Source organism: Lithobates pipiens, unplaced genomic scaffold (assembly GCF_037356315.1).
Source record: "Lithobates pipiens isolate NorthernLeopardFrog02 unplaced genomic scaffold, aLitPip1_a1.2 Scaffold_18, whole genome shotgun sequence".
NCBI lineage: Eukaryota > Metazoa > Chordata > Amphibia > Anura > Ranidae > Lithobates > Lithobates pipiens.
Genome location: NW_027507758.1, coordinates 192267875 through 192287896, shown reverse-complemented (window position 1 = coordinate 192287896; position 20022 = coordinate 192267875). Strand labels below are relative to the sequence as shown.

The 20022-nt window shown below is 41.0% G+C and overlaps 1 protein-coding gene across 1 annotated transcript in view; it reads right to left on the bottom strand.

Moving 5' to 3' along the window:
* The window catches only part of SLC30A6 (solute carrier family 30 member 6), a 126631-nt gene that overhangs the window by 84678 nt on the left and 21931 nt on the right, over positions 1-20022 (bottom strand). The window contains exons 6-9 of the mRNA XM_077486483.1: positions 19189-19269; positions 15502-15537; positions 7531-7625; positions 6685-6733 (exon numbers count right to left, since the gene is read on the bottom strand). Of these exons, the coding sequence (XP_077342609.1) occupies positions 6685-6733; positions 7531-7625; positions 15502-15537; positions 19189-19269 (261 nt within the window). The remainder of the gene's footprint in view (positions 1-6684; positions 6734-7530; positions 7626-15501; positions 15538-19188; positions 19270-20022) is intronic.

The following is a 20022-nucleotide window of genomic DNA, read 5'->3' as shown; positions in this document are numbered from 1 at the left end:
ATTAGGTGTTTAGATATTAAACAGTAACACTATGTTTTACTTACTATTGGGACAAAACTCCCACCGCCCCAAGACAGAAAAGTATTTTATATGAAAACCATCATAAGGCTGAGATACCTAGGAAAAGGAGGGCAATAAAAGGTAAATTATTGTGGGAAAATGTTATAATATTGTAAACACCTCTAGTTCCTCATTGATTTCCCCTGGTGAAAGGGTATCGAGAGGATAAATCCAATACGTTTCGCGTTGGCAGAGCTTATGGAATCACTCAGCCTCCGAGAGGTTCTAGGCCTTCAGTAGATTTCTTATGATATTGGAAGAAGTGGCGAGGAACGCTGTCTTTATCTTTGCCTTCCTCAACCTTTCTCCGGTTGTTGCCAAATCTCTGTCGGAGGGGGCGGATAGTACAACCTAACATAATTGGATGAACAGTTATAAAATTCACTGATATTGTATGTTTTTCCCTTGGTAGTAAATAGTTTCTTGCCATGTACAAAACGACAGGTCTTGCATAGTGTTTTTTTTTTTACATTGAAACATACCCAGTAATGGTATGTGGCATATCTGGGGTGTCAAATTGATGGGGTGAGATTAGCTTGCTGGGCGTGATTTAAATTTTTGATATTTAGTGCTTTTCTGCATGTGATTCTGGGGAGGTTGGAGAGGAAATTTTTGAGATGTATATCATCAAGCAATATTGGCCAATGTTTAAGAATTTTTTCCATTTTTTTTGTGGTCAGCATGCAAGACTAGTTTTGTACAATATGGCAAGAAACAATTTACTACCAAGGGCAAAACCTACAATATCAGTGATTTTAATAACTGTTTATGTGGTGTATTGCCTGAGCTGCCCCTGTCATCAACTTTATGTAGGTCGTACTATCAGCCCCCTTCGACAGAGATTTGGTGAGCACCGGAGAAAGGTTGAGGAAAGCAAAGATAAAACACAGCGTTCCTCACTACTTCTCCCAATATCATAAAAAATCTACTGAAGGCCTAAAAGTATGGAACAGATGCCTAAGAACCTCTCGAAAGGTGAGCGATTCCATAGGCTCTGTGAACGCGAAACATATTGGATTTGTTCTCTCAATACCCTTTCGCCAGGAGGACTCAATGGGGAACTAGAGGTATCTACTATATTATAACATTTTCCCACAATAATTACCTTTATTTCCTTCCTTTTCCCTGGTCCGCAAGCGGTTAAATATAGGCACCGCATTGGCCCTACGCCAATCTAGTGGTACTATTCTAGTCATTAATGAGTCCCTAAATTAGATACAATGGCTTTGAAATTACAGAGTTCAATTCTTTTAGGGTTGAAAATATTTTTTATTAAGAACAACAATCAATATACATAGGCAGGGCATTAAATGTTAGAATGGGACAACGGGTCAGTCAAATGGCTATCGCCTACAACCGGGCTTGTGTCAACAAACAATTCTTTTAGGATCCGTGGGTGGATGACATCTGGTCCAGGTGCTTTATTCAGTCTAAATATTTCTGCACCATAATCACTTTTTAGCCATTGTGAATCATTTGGGGCTGTATCACTACCAACACCATTATAGACAGGAGCTCCCCCATATTCCTTTGTATACACAGAGCTGAAGAAAGTAATAAAACATTTGCCTTCTCTCTGTACCCCACTCTAGATTATTTTGTAAAGGGCCTACATACTCAGACCTGACCTTTTTACAATTAATATATTTGAAGAATTTTTGGTGTTTGTCCTATCTTCTTTTGCAATCTGTCATTCATTTTGAATTTTTGCATCCTTGATTTCCTTTTTATATATTCTGTTATATTCTTTGAAACATTTAAATGATGATAGTGTTCCTTTATTTAAGATTTTTTTTTAAGCTCTTTTCTTATTTTTAATTTGGGCTGTGAGCCACATAAGTTTTATTTTTAGCCTTTTAACTTATTGCCCATGGGAATATACTTTGCAGTGCGTTCACATACAGTCTTATTGAAGAATTCCCATTTCTATTCTGTGTTCATTGATGTCAATATTCCCTCCCAGTCTACATCCTTTATATGACATTAGTAATTAGTAACATTAGTAATAAGCTTAGCATTGTTTGAGCTTGCCATGTCCAACAGAGCATCATTCCTAGTTGGGGCCTCAATTAACTGGACCATAAAATTGTCCTGTAATACGTTTATAATTTTTTCCAGGTAGTTAAAATCCCCCATTATCATCATTATCGTCAGAGTCCTTTCCATCTGTGCAAGGAGCTGAGTCTCCACCTCTTCATTAACATTGGGTGGTCTATAACAGTGGTCATCAACCCTGTCCTCAGGTGCCCACTAACAGGCCAGGTTTTATGTATTACCTTGGGGAGATGCAGACTAGAATATAGCAATCACTGAGCAGCAAATGATATCACCTGTGATGTATTTCAGTTATCTTGCAAACCTAGCCTGTTAGTGGGCCCTGAGGACAGGGTTGATGACAACTGGTCTATAACAAACTCCAATAATTAGCTTTGAATTACGCACATTTATATGCAGTTCCACCCATAATGCGTCAGCCACATCACACTCTCCATCAATTAGGTCCTCATTCACACTCTCCTTGAGATCACTTCTCACATAGAGACAGACACCGCCACCTTTCCTTTTTACCCTGTCTTTCCGAAAGAGTGCATAGCCAGAAATAATAATAGCCCAGTCATGTGAGGAATGAAGCCAAGATTCAGCAATACTGATTACATACCGTTATCTAAGCTTTGCTAGCCATCAGTACAGCGCATGGAAACCAGGGCCTCTCTACTGAGAAAGGCTTTGGGAGCAATGAAAAATTGTAAACTTTCTTTGTATTTATGGAGACAAATGGATAACTTCTGTTTAAAAAAAGGCTCTACTGTGCATTACCCTGAAATCAAGGTATTTTTTTTTTTTATATCAGGAGGTAAAAAGTTTATTGACATTCAAAATATGCAAACCAGAGCAACCAACAGACAGAGTAAAGAATGAATGATCAGTGATCAGTTAAATAAAGGAACACTATCATTATTTAAATAAACTACAAAAAAGAGTAAAAGCGGTACAATGTAACAATAAGGTCATATAAGACCATATGACAGTAGATCTGCTTGAACATAAGCTTTCAAAAAAGATCACCCTATAGTATAGACATGGCAGACAGATTTGTGTGACTACGGAGCACTGCACTCATGAGACTTAGGGGGTTATTTACTAAAATTGAGCAGTGCAAACTCTGGTGCAACTCTGCATATAAACCAATCACCTTCCAGGTTTTATTGACAAAGTTTAATTGAACAAGCTGAAGTTAGAAGCTGATTGGTTGCCATACACAGCTGCACCAGATTCTAAGTGCTCTAGGTTTAGTAAATTTGCCCCTTCGTGTGAAGGTAAATTTAACAATTTATATAGTACCAAGTCGAGCACGGGAAGGCCAGGGGTAGCCAACCAGGCTTCCCAAAGTTTATTAAACTTGCCAGGGCACCAACAGTGTAAGTAAATTAACCTATCACATCACAAGACAGTTCCCATATGGCACCTCCAGTCCTCCACAAATTGGGAGAACCGCCAACTTCCAAGATAAGAGAAAGGCCTTGGGCGCCTGAAACAGGGCCTTGGAGAAGGCTTCCAATACAAAAGCATAAAATTGTAACATGTAACATTGTCTAGGATTCCCAATAGGCACTGCTAAGGGTCAAGAAAAAAAGGTGGTTTGAAACACAGAGTTTAGAGTAGCGACTACCCCCTTCCAATACCGGTGTAATTTCGGGGAGCAGCATAGCATATGGATGAGCTCCCCATGCTCCATTTGCACTTGTTACAAAAAGGGTCCAGTTCCACCCCCATAGTATACAGTTTAGCGGGCATGTGGTGTGCCTTAAGCAGAATACATATTTGTGATATGCGCATAGGTGTGCGCAGCCTATTGCATTAGGGCGTGCACCCCAAAGCTCAAACACGCATGCATTTGTGTGTGTGTGTGTCTACATTTATAGAACACTGACACATTGATCTCCCTGCCGATGCAGTGAAAGAGATGGCAGGCCAGATAAAAGGGAGATCTTTGCCATCTCCCGGCGGGCACACAAGAGGGGTGGATTTACCAAAGTGCAAATAAAGAGCAGTTGCACTCTGCAAGAGCAGTTGCTCCAGAGCTTAGTATGAGCAGAAGCTCTGCTGACTGCCATCATTCAATCATGTGCAAGCAAAAACTCTGTTTTGTTTTTTTTTCAAATTTTCCTTGTGCGTAATTGGGTATTCTTTGCAAAATGAAGATTTACCTCAAATATCAAGCTCTGGAGCAACTTGCAAGTGCACTTTGCAAACTGCACAGTCCATTTGCCTTTGGTAAATTCACCCCGAAATGATAATGTGCACAATGATTTGGGTTGTGCCCATTCAAAAAATTTAAAGAGCTGAGCTGAACTGACTGTAGTGCAGATTCCCATTGGTCCTCCTCAAAGGGCCCAACATCTCGTTCCCATTTCTCACTCGCCCTGCTTGGGTGCCTTGCCAAATAGTCCGACAGTAGCATACTATAGCAGTGGGAGATAAGCCCCTTAGTAGTCATAGCTGTTTGCAAGTGTTTAAAAACAGGGGCAGGGGAGGAACGCCAGAGGTCAGCCGATCCCTGAGTGAAGACCACGTGTTTTAAATGTAGGTAGTAGAACAGAATATTTTCAGGCAAGTTAAACCTGGAATGTAAAAAAAGTGTCGAAAGGTATACAGTTTGGTCCATTTATAATGGGACACAGGTGCAATTTTCATACTTTTGGCTCTGTATGCCACCAGAATAAAATTTAAATTTAACAATCCAAAAGAATTTGAAGTGCAGTCTTTCAGCTTTAATTCAGGGGGTTGAACATAAATATCAAGTACAAATTTTAGGAACTGCAACCATTTTTATACACAGTCCCCCCCCCCCCCCCCCATTTTCAGGGGCTCAAATGTAAATTGGACAAATAAATATAAATAAATAAAATTTTCATTTTTATTATTTTGTTGAGAATCCTTTACTGGCAATGACCGCCTGAAGTCTGGAACCCATGGACATTACCAAAGACTGGATGTGCAGACTATACATTTTTTGATGGATGTGACTTCAACGTACGATTTTTATATGAAAAAAAACCCCATAAGAGCAAGGACTACTCATGCTCAGAAATGAAAAAATACATACAAAACTATACAACACATTACGTCACTTCTGACGTATCCTGTCGTCCGAAAATTCTCGTATTCTCAGTAACCATTTCACTTTCAACATGAAACTAGCATGCCACAAAAATCAGACGTTCAGTCAACCGAAAGTCTAAGTGTGTGTACGAGGCTTTAGACCCCATACACACTATTCAATTTTCTGCAGATTTTTGTCTTCAGATTTACCAAAACCATATAATATGAGGTCAAACCTTAAGTTTCAATTTGTATGCAATCAGGCAGGCCTTTGCACTACATGTTTTTGGTAAATTTGAAGACAAAAATCTGCAGAAAATCTAATAGTGTGCATGGGGTCTTAGAATCAACTTCAGACCTTTTACCTGCTTAATTAATGAAGAACTAACAAAGGAATAGCCTGGCCATGAAACAGCTTTTAATTCAATTGACCAATAGAGCTGGGGGGAAGAAAATCAAATTAAATCTTGAATCGAGTTGAGAGGTCAAATCGATTCAAAATTTCAGCAAATTTAATTTTTTAGATTTATTTTTTCACCACGGCTGGCGCTGACACCGCGCTGCTCCCGAGGTGCTGCCAGCAGGAGTTTAGTCGAGGCCGAACGCCGCAGACTAGGCAGAAGCCGCGGCCTAAAAACTCCTGCCCGCAGCTCCTCAGGACCGGCGCGGTGTCCATCAAAAAAAAAAAAAAGATATTTTTTTGTGAAAGTCACCCAATTACTTTTGCCCCCTTGACAAGGGGGGGGCGGAGTGGGATGGTTATTCTTAAGAGCTGTAATTCCTAAACCCTTCCTCCGATTTGGATGTACATACCCAAAATACCTGAAAAAAAAAAAAAGACTAAAATTGTGCCTGGGTCCATATTATATACACACACACACACACACACACACACACACACACACACACACACACACACACACACACAGCCTAGCAGAAAACTTTATAAGCAGCGTTTGCTGTAATTAAAACTAAAATCCAGCATTTTTACCCCACAATTATCAATTTCTCTTTCAGAATATTGCTAGTCTTCTGGGTTAAAATATGGGAAACTGCACCCATCACCTCGTGTAACCATTAAGGGTCCTTTCACCCCGTGGCTATCCGCTTGCTCAGCAGGGATCGCCGGAGCGATCTCCGCTGAGCAGGAAGATGACCGGTCTGTCTCTGCACACTGCGCAGGGACAGACCTATCACAGCGCCGCTCTCCCCTATGGGAGATCGGGGGACGACGGACCGCAGTGTCCGTCGTCACCCGATCCAATGATGGATGGAAAAATAGCTTTTTCCTCCGTCACACTTTTTCAGGTCGGGTCGGATGTCAGTGGACTTATCACCGCTGACATCCGACGCTCCATAGACCTCTATGGAGCATCCGTTCAGGTCTGCCTGAAAAACCGACAGGCGGACCTGAACGGATCGTCCGTGTGAAAGGGGCCTTATGGTTATAACTTTCTGTACACTATTCCAAAAATATTTTAAAATGTATGTTTAGCAGATATGATAAATGATATACAGTACCTTCGGCTCAAATCTGCTACATGTTCCTGAAGCCAACTTGTACTTGCAGCTGTGAGTTTAAAAAATGAAATAAAATAAGATAATCTGAAGTTGCGTTATATACTAAGGTTTTATTCAGATATGTATTGCTCTAACACATGGTAATGCACTTGCATTCTCACAGCACACTGCATTCAAAAAAACTGTTGCATGTCTGTTAAAACATGAGTTTCAGTACTTTTAACAGTCCATTCAAAATGATGTACTGCAACAGTCTAAATGTGCGCTTATCAAACAAAAGCAAAAAAACATAAAGACACATGTTCTATCTATAACTTCAGAGAAAACATTAAACTAATGAATATTAACATGTTTTAACTGCAAAAATATGCGATGTCTGTCTCTTGTAACACAAGAAACTCAAATAAAAAATAAATTAAAAAAATACATTCAGGAGGCAGGACCACCAACGGATCGCTTGTCAGTCGCTGTTATACTACCCCCTAAAAAGCAATCAACTGTGAATCGCTATTTAGAGGGTGGTAGGCACTGCTGCCAGCGTACAATAGCTCATATGATGAGAACTAGCTTCTGCAGAGTTATGCGGAAAAGGAAACCGCTTGAAAAACCAGACTACATAAACAACAACTTTATACAACCAAGCGAGCACACATGAAGCATATATCTATGCAAATACCAACTTTTGCAGTTGGTATTTTAACAAGAAATATGGGGGCTCTGGCATGTTGTTACAGTACAGGGATGATGTGGCACCTTGTGGTGTCTAATTTCTAACTGCAGTTATACAGTTTGGAAACACTACTCTAGGTTTGCATAAAAATCACAATATACTGAAAGTAAACTTACCTTCTGAAACATAACTAAATGGTTTATTTCTAACAGAAAGCATGGTGAACAGATTGAAAAACAGAGCCACAAATGTCCCCACCAGCAGACGGCCTCTGGAAGAAATTAGAATCGGTGTGAGTTTTTTGAGATTATACTATGCATTATACTATAAACAATAGTAAAAATATATAGGAATAGTAAAAGAGACACTTTAATTAAAGTTTGACTTGCATGTGCTTCACTCTGTGTTTAAATCCTCAAATACAACATTTATATTTTCTTTTATTAAAGCGGTTCTCCACCTTAAAGGGGAAGTTCCGCTAATCTGATCCCCCCCCCCCCCCTCCGGTGCCACAATCGGCACCTTTCAGGGGGGAGGGGGGTGCAGTTACCAGGATAATCCAGGTATCTGCACCCACTTCCGGGACAGACCGCCGCAGACTCCTGCAGATGTCCCGCCCCCCACCCCATTGTGTTCTGGGAAACACACAGTTCCCAGGAAACAGCGGGGACCAGTACAGACGTGCAGCGCGACTCGCACATGCGCAGTAGGGAACCGGGCAGTGAAGCCGCAACGCTTCACTTCCCGATTCCCTGACAGAGGATAGCGGCGGGGGCAGCAGAGAGACGAGCGATCGCTCGTCATCTGCCGCCGACATCGCTGGACACTGGGACAGGTAAGTGTCAATTTATTTAATTTATTAAAAGTCAGCAGCTGCAATATTAGTAGCTGCTGGCTTTTAATATTTTTTTTTTTAGGTGCAGAACCGCTTTAAGGTGCAGTTAGCCTTCACAAAATACTATACTGAAGGAATAAAGAAGGTCAATTACCAAAATACTTACGTGGAAGTCCAGTACCACTATTTCCCCCTTTTAAAAAGCCTTCTGACATGCCTAACTTATTGTTTTTATTGACTAGAGTACATTTTAAAATGACTAACCTGTATTAAATATACAGATTAGGATGTCTGACTTTCCTGATCTCTATGCTTGTTGTAATTCAGCTTTTCAAATGATTTAAGCATTATGTGTTATGCTGCATACACACGACCGGACTTTCCGGCAGACTAGGTCTGACGGTCTTCCCTATGGACTTTAGGCGGAGGTACAGACTTTCCCACACACAATCACATCCGACAGATTTGAACGTGATGACGTACGATTAGACTAGAATAAGGCAGTTCATAACCAGTAGCCAAAAGCTGCCCTACTGTCGTTTTTTATCCGTCGGACTAGCATACAGACGAGCGGATTTCTCCATAGGAACTGGGTCCGGCGGTAAAATTTGAAACATTCTAAAGTCTGTCAGATTTTTGGACAGCAAAGGTCCGATGGAGCCCACACACGATGGAATTGTCCGACGGATTTATTCCGTCGGACCTTTGCTGTTGAAAAGTCCAGTAGTGTGTACGCGGCATGAGGATCGGTTTCAATGTCCTGGGTGCTTATCCACTCTGTTTTAGAGGCTGTGGACAGAAGGGGGTGGCGTTTCATATATGGTGGCAATGCCTCATGGTGAGGCGATTTTGGATTCGAGTGTATAATATCATTTATTCCCTCACCCAGGTTTATTTAATAAAATCCCCAAAACATGAACTATTATGCAGTCAGGTGGAGAGTGCCCCGAGACAATCACAAAGACTGATTACCGGTACAATAATTTTTGTGGAAGCCAAAATAAACATAGCCAGATCCTTTGAAATCTGCCACCGTAACTTTTGATATGTTCAATGCTATACCGTCTTGGCTCATGGTAAATGAGCATCCTCCCGGCATTCTGAACGACAAAGCGAAATTGTTTGAGAAATCTTGGAACTGCTGGATCAAATATTTGACCAGTGATTTTTGAACCGCTTACGTTTGGGTGGCATCCTGGTCTTGGAGGATTGGCTCATGGTAACTCTCTCTATTTCTTTCTTTTTACCTTATTTTTTTCTTTGCTACTCTCTATCTGTCTACCTAATCTGGAGTGGCCTGTCCCTATTAGATCTAGTGGGACATCCACCAGGAATGCGAGGCCGCTCTCCCACTAGCCGGGGGTTGTATGTGACCCCGTGTTCAGATGGAGAGTGGGTCCTGCTGGTCCCTTGCTCCTGGCTCTGATGATATGCTAGAGTTTTGGACATCTCTTTTTACCGATTGTGAATGCTTTCACCTATTTGCCTAATTGGACTTACACTGTAGTCACATTGCATTTTTTATGCATACTTAGTTTTGATATTTATTTATTTTTTTGGATAGTAAAAACTTCCTGTTACCTACATCTGTGAATGTCTTATATATAGGGAGGATTTGTGGCTTTGTAACCCTTGTGAAGAACCTTATAATGTCGCTTCTACTCTCTTTCTTGAAATTTCTAATAAAAACTATTGCAAACCAACTAGCATTTTCATAAAGAGATCAGCAATAGCAGCCTTCTTATTTCTATTAGAACATATTTCTTCTAAAGTAGATCTAAACCCACACATTAAAACCTCATACAAGTTTTACATGGTAATGTAATTTGAAAATAAACTCTTAATTTATTAAAGCAGAGCTCCACCCAAAAAGGGAAGGGAAAGCTCTGATGGTCTGCTTCCTCTCCCCCTCGACTGCCACATTTGGCACCTTTTGGGGGGGGCAGAGTGGGTACCTGGTTTTGACAGTTACCGGCTCCCACTATCGGTTCAATTTGCCATGACAAACCGAGCTGCAACCTTCTAGGACACTTCGCAGGTCCCAGAAGACGGTGGGTCATTCACAAAGCACAGTGCGCTTCGCTGATAGTGCCAGCACTCGATAGCCCATGAAATAACCGGCTTAGGTGAGGACACTGCTGGATGCCTGGACAGGTAAGTGCCCTAATATTAAAAGTCAGCAGCTACAGTATTTGTATTTTTTTCTTAAGGACCCTGGAGCTCCTCTTTAACTACTTGGCGATCCTGCTATGATGTTATTTGTTTAACCACTTGCCTACTGGGCACTTAAACACCCCTCCTGCCCAGACCAATTTTCAGCTTTCAGTGCTCTCACACATTTTTGGCTTTTTTCTCCCCACAATTAGAGCTCTTTTGATGGTATTTGATCACCTCTGGGTTTTTTATTTTTTGTGCTATAAATGAAAAAAAGACCAAAATTTATGGGGAAAAAAAAGCATTTTTTCTTTGTTTCTGTGATATAATTATGCAAATTATTAATTTTTCTTCACAAATTTTGGCCACAATTTATACTGCTACATATCTTTGGTAAAAATAACCCAAAATTAGTGGATATTATTTGGTCTTTGTGAAAGCTAGAGTCTGCAAGTTGTGGTGCGAATCATACAAAATTGATCACATCTGATGTACTGGTGGCCTATCTCATTTCTTGCGACCCGAGCAAGCCAGGAAAGTACAAATACCCACCAAATGACCCCTTTTTGGAAAGTAGACATTCCAAGGTATTTAGTAAGAGGCATAGTGAGGTTTTTGGTGTTGTCATTTTTTCCCCACAATTCTTAGCAAAATTAAAAAAAAATTTGTTTTTTGTTTTTTCCCACAAAATTGTCATTGTAATAGGTCCTTTCTCTCACATGGCATGTGTATACCACAAATAATTCCACAAAATACATTCTGCTACTCCTCCTGAGTATTACGATACCACATGTGTGGGACTTTTTCACAGCCTGGACACTTAGAGAGACCCAACATGCAGGGAGCGCCGTCACGTGTTCTAGGAGCATAAATTACACATCTAACTTGTTGACTACCTATTACACTTTTGAAGGCCCTGGAGCACCAGGACAATGACACCTGACACCGACATGGCACTGATGGCAGATGGCACATGACACTGATGACAGATGGCACTAATACGTGGCACTGCGGACACTGGGGACAGGTGGCACTGCAGACAGATGGCACTGGGGACATGTGCGTTTCACTGCGTGTGTGTTTTAGTGTGTGTTTCAGTGTGTGTGTTTTAGTGTGTGTGTTTTAGTGTGTGTGTTTTAGTGTGTGTGTGTGTGTGTGTGTGTGTGTGTGTGTGTGTGTGTGTGTGTGTGTGTGTGTGTGTGTGTGTTCTCACTGACGCTGCAGCACGGAAGCTCTCCCTCCTCACACGCTGTCTCTGTGTGAGGAGGGGTGCCGGCGATGAGAGACGATCGCATATGTTTACATATGAGATCACCTCTCATTGGACAGGCCGATCGAGTGCTAAATGGCCGCTGTGATTGGCCATTTAGCATGATCTGTGATTGGCTGCGTCCGAGGAACATGGCCAACACAGAACTTCCCCAATGTGCGCCCGTGGCGGCACGCAGAGGGGAAGTAAATAGGAGGACGTCCAGGGACGCCCTCCTGGCAGATAGCATCCGCTCTGTAGCCGTCTTTTGGCTATAGAGCAGGCGCAAAGTGGTTAAGCACTTATTAGGGGACAATGCTCTGTCTTGGTCTCCTAATTGTGCTCCTGTGTTGTTACCCTGTCACACAGATTTTCGAAAGAGAATGCAAAAGTCAGTTTCAATACACATTATGAAGGCATGGGCCACCGTTGTCCACATGAGAAAACATGCCCTGAGAAATGCCATGCAGCCATCGCTGAACTGCATGCCTGTAATTGGGAGGTGGCTGCAAAAAGCTACAGGAGATTAGCTACACTGAGATGCAACAAAAAGATAAAAAAAAAAAAAAAAAAGGTTAAAACAAGTATTTTATTATAAAAAACATATGTAGTAATTATTGATGATACACAGGGCTTTAAAAAAACTAAATGTGATTCCATTAAGTTTTATATAGGTAGACCTTAGTAGAACTAAATCAACTGCTAATATACAGTGCCTTGAAAAAGTATTCATACCCCTTGAAATTTTCCACATTTTGTTATGTTGCAACCAAAAATGTAAATGTGTTTTACTGGGATTTTATGTTATAGACCAACACAAAGTTGTACATAATTGTGAAGTGGAAGGAAAATTATAAATGGTTTTACAAATCGTTTACAAATAAATAACTTAAAAGTGTGGCATGCATTTGTATTCAGGCCCTTTTACTCCGATACCCCTAACCAAAATCTAGTGGAACCGATTGCTTTCAAAAGTCACCTAATTAGTAAATAGATGTGTGTAATTTAATCTCAGTATAAATACAGCTGTTCTGTGAAGCCTTCAGAGGTTTGATAGAGAACCTTAGTGAACATACAGCATCATAAGGGCCAGGAACATGCCAGACAAGTCAGGGATAAAGTTGTGGAAAAGTTTAAAGCAGGGTTAGGTTACAGAAAAATATCCCAAGTTTTGAACATCTCATGGAGCACTGTTCAATCTATCATCTTAAAATGGAAAGAGTATGGCACAATTGCAAACCTACCAAGACATGGCCATCAACCTAAACCGACAGGCCAGGCAAGGAGAGCATTATTCAGAAAAGCAGCCAAGAGGCCTATGATAACTTTGGAGAAGCTGCAGAGATCCACAGTTAAGGTGTGAGAATCTGTCCACAGGACAACTATTAGTCGAGCACTCCACAAATCTGGCCTTTATGGAAGCATGGCAAGAAGAAAGCCATTGTTGAAAGAAACCCATAAGAAGTCCCGTTTGCAGTTTGCGAGAAGCTATGTGGGGGACACAGCAAACATGTGGAAGAAGGTGCTCTGGTCAGATGAGATCAAAATTGAAAGTTTTGGCCTAAAATCAAAAACGCTATGTGTGGCAGAAACCAAACGCTGCACATCAACCTAGATGAACTAGATGGACTTGTGCCTTTTTTTCAACCTAACTAACTATGTAACCTGAACACACCATCCCCATTGTGAAACATGGTGGTGGCTAGGGGTGCAACGCATTGTCACTGATCCCTGATCCGAACAGGTCACCCCGCTCGGATCGGCACATGCCGTGATCCGCGTGGTCTCGGCCTTAGGAAATGCCGCGGCTTCGGCCTAGCTCCGAAGCAGTGGCCATCTTTCTACACCCAGGCGTTTACAATGTAATCGCTCCGACGGAGCAATCACTTGTAAACAAACTGGCGTCATGTCATGACGCCGGTTTCTCTCTCCCCTCCCTGTACTAATCTGTACAGTGGAGGGGAGAGATCGGATGGAAGCAGCCATTCCTCCATACCCTGCCAATACCATGCCATACCCAGCCGTACCCAGCCAAAATTACAGTGGGGACTATATGGTGGTGGAATTTTCACAGGTTTTTGCAAATTCAATTATTATTTGCTGATCCGAAAAATGATCCGATCCATGTCTGTGATCCAAGGAACGATCCGATCCGTGAGTTTTTTGATCCGTTGCACCCCTAGTGGTGGCAGCATGTTGTTGTGGGGATGCTTTTCTTCAGCAGAGAAAAGGAAGCTGGTCAGAGTTGATGGGAAGATGGACAGAGACAAATACAGGGCAATCTTAGGCCGCGTACACACGGGCGGATTGTCTGCCCAACTTAGTCCGCTGAACCGTGTTTCAGCGGACAATCTGCTCGTGTGTGGGCTTCAGCTGACTTTTTCAGCGGACAGTCTGACGGACTTAGTCTTTCGGAATTTCCGTAATTTTGTCCGTCCAAACTTGGTTTCAGCGGACAGTCCGCTTGTGAGTAGGCAAGTTGGACGGACTAAGTATGGCGCTGCTCAGAAAGGATTTACACGCCAAAGGTTGCATTGCAGTGTATTGGACGTCGTATTTCTAGTCCCGTCGTACGTGCTGTACACGTCATCGCGCAAGCTTTCAGCGGACTGTCTGTTCATCGTGTGTGGTCAAGTCCGTTCATTCAAAAGTTGAACGGACTGTCTGTCGGATTGTCTGACGAACTTAGTTGGGCAGACAATCTGCCCGTGTGTACGCGGCCTTATAAGAAAGCCCATTAAGAGTCTGCAAAAGACTTGAGACTGGGGAGGAGGGTTGCCTTCCAGCAGGACAACGAATCTGTGGCAGAACTTGAAAATTGCAAAATAGCTCAAGCTCTGTCAGATTGAATGAATGGAGAGCAAAGACGAATGGGCAAAAAGGTTACTCTCTAGATGTGTAGAGACATACCCACAAAGACTTTCAGCTGCAATTGCAGCGAAAGGTGGTTCTACAAAAGTATTGACTCAAGCGGGCTGAATACAAATGCACGCCACTCTTTTCAGATATTTGTACAAAATATTGAAAACCATTTATCATGTTTCTTCCACTTTCCAATGAAAAATTTTCAAGGGGTATGAATAATTTTTCAAGGCACTGTTTTTTTTTTGTTGTTTTTTTTTTACTTGTTGTTAATGTTATTTTAACGTTTTTGCTCTTTTTAAATATCAAGCGCTTTCATTTTACCACTTCAGTTCCGGATGGTTTACACCCCTTCATGACCAGGCCATTTCTGATAATAAAGCACTGCGTTATTTTAATTGTCAATTGCGAGGTCGTGTAACGCTGTACCCAAATAAAATTGATGTATTTTTTTCCTACAAATAGTACTTTCTTTTGGTGGTATTTGATCACCTCCACAGTTTTTATTTTTTGCGCTATAAACAAAAGAGGACTGACAATTTTTGGAAAAAAAAACTATTTTTTTACTTTCTGCTATAAAACACATCCAAATTATATATATATATATATATATATATATATATATATATATATATATATATATAAAAGCACTTACAAAATCACTGTAAACAACACTATCTCACTGAAATTGCGTCTCACTTCTTATTCTCAAAGTCGTGACATCACTACACAGACCACAGACTATGCCCTATACATTACATCTCTGTAACTTTCTTGGTACAGAGATATTTATGGTGCTCCAAACATCCATCATGGTCCAATTAACTGTATGGGGTATATAATTTCATATACACACACACACACACACACACACACACACACACACACACACACACACACACACACACTGAATATCTCTCTATTTTATTATTTCAATTTTTTTGCAAATACATTTGTATTAAGTGCTATTAGCTTAGTGGGGTAGAGGGTGATAGCAAATAAGACTATTGTATTTAAGACAGAAAATGAAATCCACCAAATACTTACGTGTGTATCTCTGGCTGTTCCACAAATCTTTCAGCACTAAAAATAAGATAATTTTCAGAAAACATGAATCAGATGGATTAACAATGTTTTTGTTTAACTCTAGTTTTAATTTTCATTCATTGCAATATTTTATTGAAACAAAATTCCACCAAAAGTTATTTTTTTTTCGCTTTAAGGGCACCAGGTTTCAATACCCCACTGGATAGTCAGAAATATCCAGTACCAACTGAAGCGTTCTACCTTATTAGGCATAGCAGTGAAAAGCAGAATCTAACTTTTCATTAGAGCTTCAGATGTTATTGGCAAAAACTAAGCTGGAAAGAAGACTGCAGTAACCTGCAGAGTCATACGTTGACCAGAAATAAAAAGCACAGAGGACACTTATGACAGAGCAGCTAAGAGCATTCTGTCAACACTGTAAGAATATGTAAAGCGTATCTAAATATTCAACTTTTTGTTTTGGATAGAGAAAAAGTTTTTGTACTCCCAATAAAATCATTTTTTTGGATTCTATTGAGGAACACAGTTTTTCACCTTTGGGGTATACTGCCACCTACAGGAGGACTGGACACTGGCAACAAAACTGAGCTGCCTGAAGGATCCTATTTCCAAGGCTGGCATCAGATTAGGCTAAAACGTCCACTTGTCAGAGCTTGAGCAGGTGGCATCCTTGCAAATCTGAGTAACACCTAATTGAATTGTCGAAAAGGCCCGGAAGCACTCACAGATCTAGCAGAAAGAACCTTAACAAAAAAAGCGTTGGAACACAATCCTTGAGACCATAAGCTTAAATGATGGTCTGCCTGAGCCACCTAGAGATGGAGGAACCTCACAGAGTCAATCCAGGATAACAAAAGGGGAATCATTCTAATGGAAGCAGGGGCTGAGGGAAGCCTCTCACAGTCTAAACCACATCCACACAATGGATGGAAATTTCCCTTTAAATAAAAAAAAGCTGGACAAAAGGGATGGGAGACCTATTTCCTGGCTGAGGTTAAAGGCAGAAATGACTTTATCAGTCTGTCCAAACACTTGGGAAATTAAATTTGACATGGGTTTGAACTTCCTCCTGTAGAAAAAAAAAAACCTCTGGCCTGAGCAATATCCAGGACTAGACTCAGACATGACGCATAATCCAGCACCAGTGTCTGAAGGTTCCAGATCCATTCAAGACGCTCTTTAGTCTGGACAATTAAAGCCACATTGTCCAAACACAGCCTGCACTGTCTATTCCTCAATAGGATGTCATCTAAGTATCCCACAGTGGGGATGTCACAAGAGAGAAGTAGGACTAATACTGGGGCCAGCACCTGGGTGAATACCTAGCTGCAGACTGGTAGTTCAGGGGCCCCACAGCAGAGGTTAGGAAACGATGTACTGAAGCCAAAAAGTCTCTCTGATGAAGGAAGGCAATGGCAGACTGGGTAGATTCCATGTGGTGGCAGTGGTCAGGGGACTAATTGTTGCCGCTACTGATTACACTTGCATTCCAGATATCAACTAAGGTTTATACATAGGTGAAGGATAACAAACCCAGCCATCATCTTTTATCCAAGCATAAGGGTAGTCGACACCTAATCTTTGTGGACCAACTAAGGAGTCTATAGAGAAGTAATAGCAACCCAGAAATAGTTATTTTTAATCTAAGCACAAGGTGCATGTTAGATTTATGGAGCGTGTATAACTTGTAATTTATTGGAGACGATTGTATGACTTTTAACAATTTAATATTGTACATATGTTGTACCTAGAAAGTATATGCATCTATTGATTTGTCCTTAACGTAACGGCGACTCATTTGAAACACAGTTTTCACAATGGGAGCCTTCTCCCATTTTCAACTCTCCAGGGGAGATTTAGCCTCCCCTGCTATATGAAATGTTATTACATTCAATTGCAGCACGCGGTTTGGGCTTGGGGTGCCCAAACTCCATGGACCTAATCGCCAACCCCTATTCACACACTGATTTACTCAGTAGAGCATGCTAAAGGTTTTATTTCTCAGTGCTGTAATATGTTATTGAGTGATTTGGTGGGATAGCTATTGAAATGGATATTTTATAGATAGGCAACTCCTATCCTCATATTGATTAGTTATTAATTTGCAACCACTAATCAATATGAGGATAGGAGTTGCCTACCTATAAAATATCCATTTCAATAGCTACCCCACCAAGGCTCAAGAGAGATGGGAGGGGGCATGGGATCACTGCCTGGTGATAAGTGGGGAGATGCACTGCAGGTAGTGGTAACTAGCTCCTTAATCTGGTCACAAAAACTATCCCAGTTGTACACAGTACTGAGATCCCATCTCACACCTGCTAAACTGCATAAAATGAGCACACTCACTGATCCCTTGTGCTATACTGTAGATGTAAATGGGAAAGGGGTGGGATCTCAGCCACCTTCTCTGGAAAGGTCCTAAACTACACCGTTATTTAACAGCTGTCTTGGGTACCTTTAATATGGTATTCCAATCCTCTGTCCCGCTAGACCCTAAATATTAGGTATATTAAGAGGATCTCATAACAGAGGAGCCCACAAGAGTAGTGGTTAATCGTGCTCTCTTCCAAGCCCACAAAATACTGCTTTGCTCTGGAAATTACCTGACTCTCCTTCACACCAAATGTGGGTAACACACATGGAACATACCCTTGTTTAAAAAAATAAAAATATGTGTACAAACACAGGGGATGCTCAGGAAAGTTTGAAAAGTTATGAGCTCCGTGGCTGGACACCCCTGGACTTAGCCCGGTTGAACTTGTTCAGATGCAGCTTATGCAATGTCCAGACAGACCAGTTTGGAATAAGCTAGGTATGGCGAATAACGCATTGGAAGCTGTGTATCTTTATTATGGTTCCATAAAGGTACTATTTGTATGTCAATATTTGGGATAGATACACATGCTCTAATTTTGTGGTTTTACAAGTGAATCATCCTCTTTGTAATCTAAATGTAGACTGTGTATCTATTATTGTTTGTTTTAATTTCAATAAAAAACCTGTTTGATATAAAAAAAAAAAAAATAAAAAAAAAGGGTGTATGCTTATATGTTTATATACACCCTTAAAAAGGAGTAGACAAATGTATCCATACATTGATAGACTTTTAGGAAATGGTGATGCAATGAAAAAAATAAGCACATATAGGAGTGAAGGAAGACGGTGACAGACCTGGTGGATTCAATGCTGAATTTTTAAGTTTGAATGAAGACATTCAGTGTTTTGAGATACAGGTCAGGGTGTATGGTCTTGCAAATGGCAACGGTGAAAAGGCTGGAGAAAAATTGACACCATCCTGCCACAGAAACTGTGACAACTATACCTTGGACCTGAAGACCTGAGAGGGCTTGACAGGGGTCCACTAATCTCTGTTGTGACTAGCTACAATGATTTACCACATTAGGCCATTAAAGAGAAATTAACGGGATTACACCAAGGCTAAATATTTGAAACTGTTGCCTTGCAGCTCTGAGGTCCTGAGGTTAATTGCAGTTGGAGACACTATATGCAAGGAGTTTGATGTGTATTTGTAGGACTGTGTCAGGGACACTGTATCATGACCTCTATCAGGGTAGGGACTAACAAAAATCATTCAGTTAGCTTTAAAATGCTTTTGGCATTATAGGTAATATTGTTAGTATAAATGTTCTATCATAGCTGGAAAATACTTTTGAGTCACCTCACCTTTCTTTTAATATAAACAGTGCACCGAGCTGGGCCAAAACTGTAGAGGCAAAGACTGCAAGCACTTCAAATCGTTCAAACCTAAAAATGATTAAGAATACAATGTAGTGAGTTTTATGGTTTATGTTTACAGAAAAAGTTAACATAATGTTTACCAGAGAGTATTTTTTAATGTGACTTTCGCATTTTATTTGCTTGGGTATTCCAAATTTTGATCAATTTGTGAGAGACTGATATTTGTAAATGCTCTCTCTAGTGGTCACCTGAATATCAAGAAATATTAGTAGCATTCCCTTTCAAACAGTTATCCTTCAATTATTGCACCTACTCCCCCCCCCCCCCCAAGTGCAGCCACCTTGCGTAAATATGTATTGTTCTTCTTCCCTTCCAGTGATATTCACTACGAGAACTCGCAGGGCACTGCACAGTCTTTCCCAGAAAATGGTCTCAGAGTGCGGTTTTGACTGTGCATACATGCCGTGGCTCATTCACTCCTATGTAAAAGCTGTACTCATGGCAGTCTCCAGAGGACTACCGCTCTCCTGAATGAAGGAAGGGGCTGCAGAACATAGGCACAGGTAGAAGGGCTAGACAGGGATGTTTTTTTATGGGAAAGGTTGTGGTGCTTCAATGAATATTGCTCTAATAGGGCAGAAGGTACAGTAAGTATTTAGGCAGCTGGTGCTTGATTCCGAGTGCCGCCTTCTCCAAGTGCCTGAGCTTTAATTTTCCCCTTTCTGCAATGTCTCAGTTCTGTACTTTATGGGGATACAACTAAGCTTCCTGCGCCAGTATAACTGTCTGAAATGGCATGCGCCACATTAACTAAGCAGA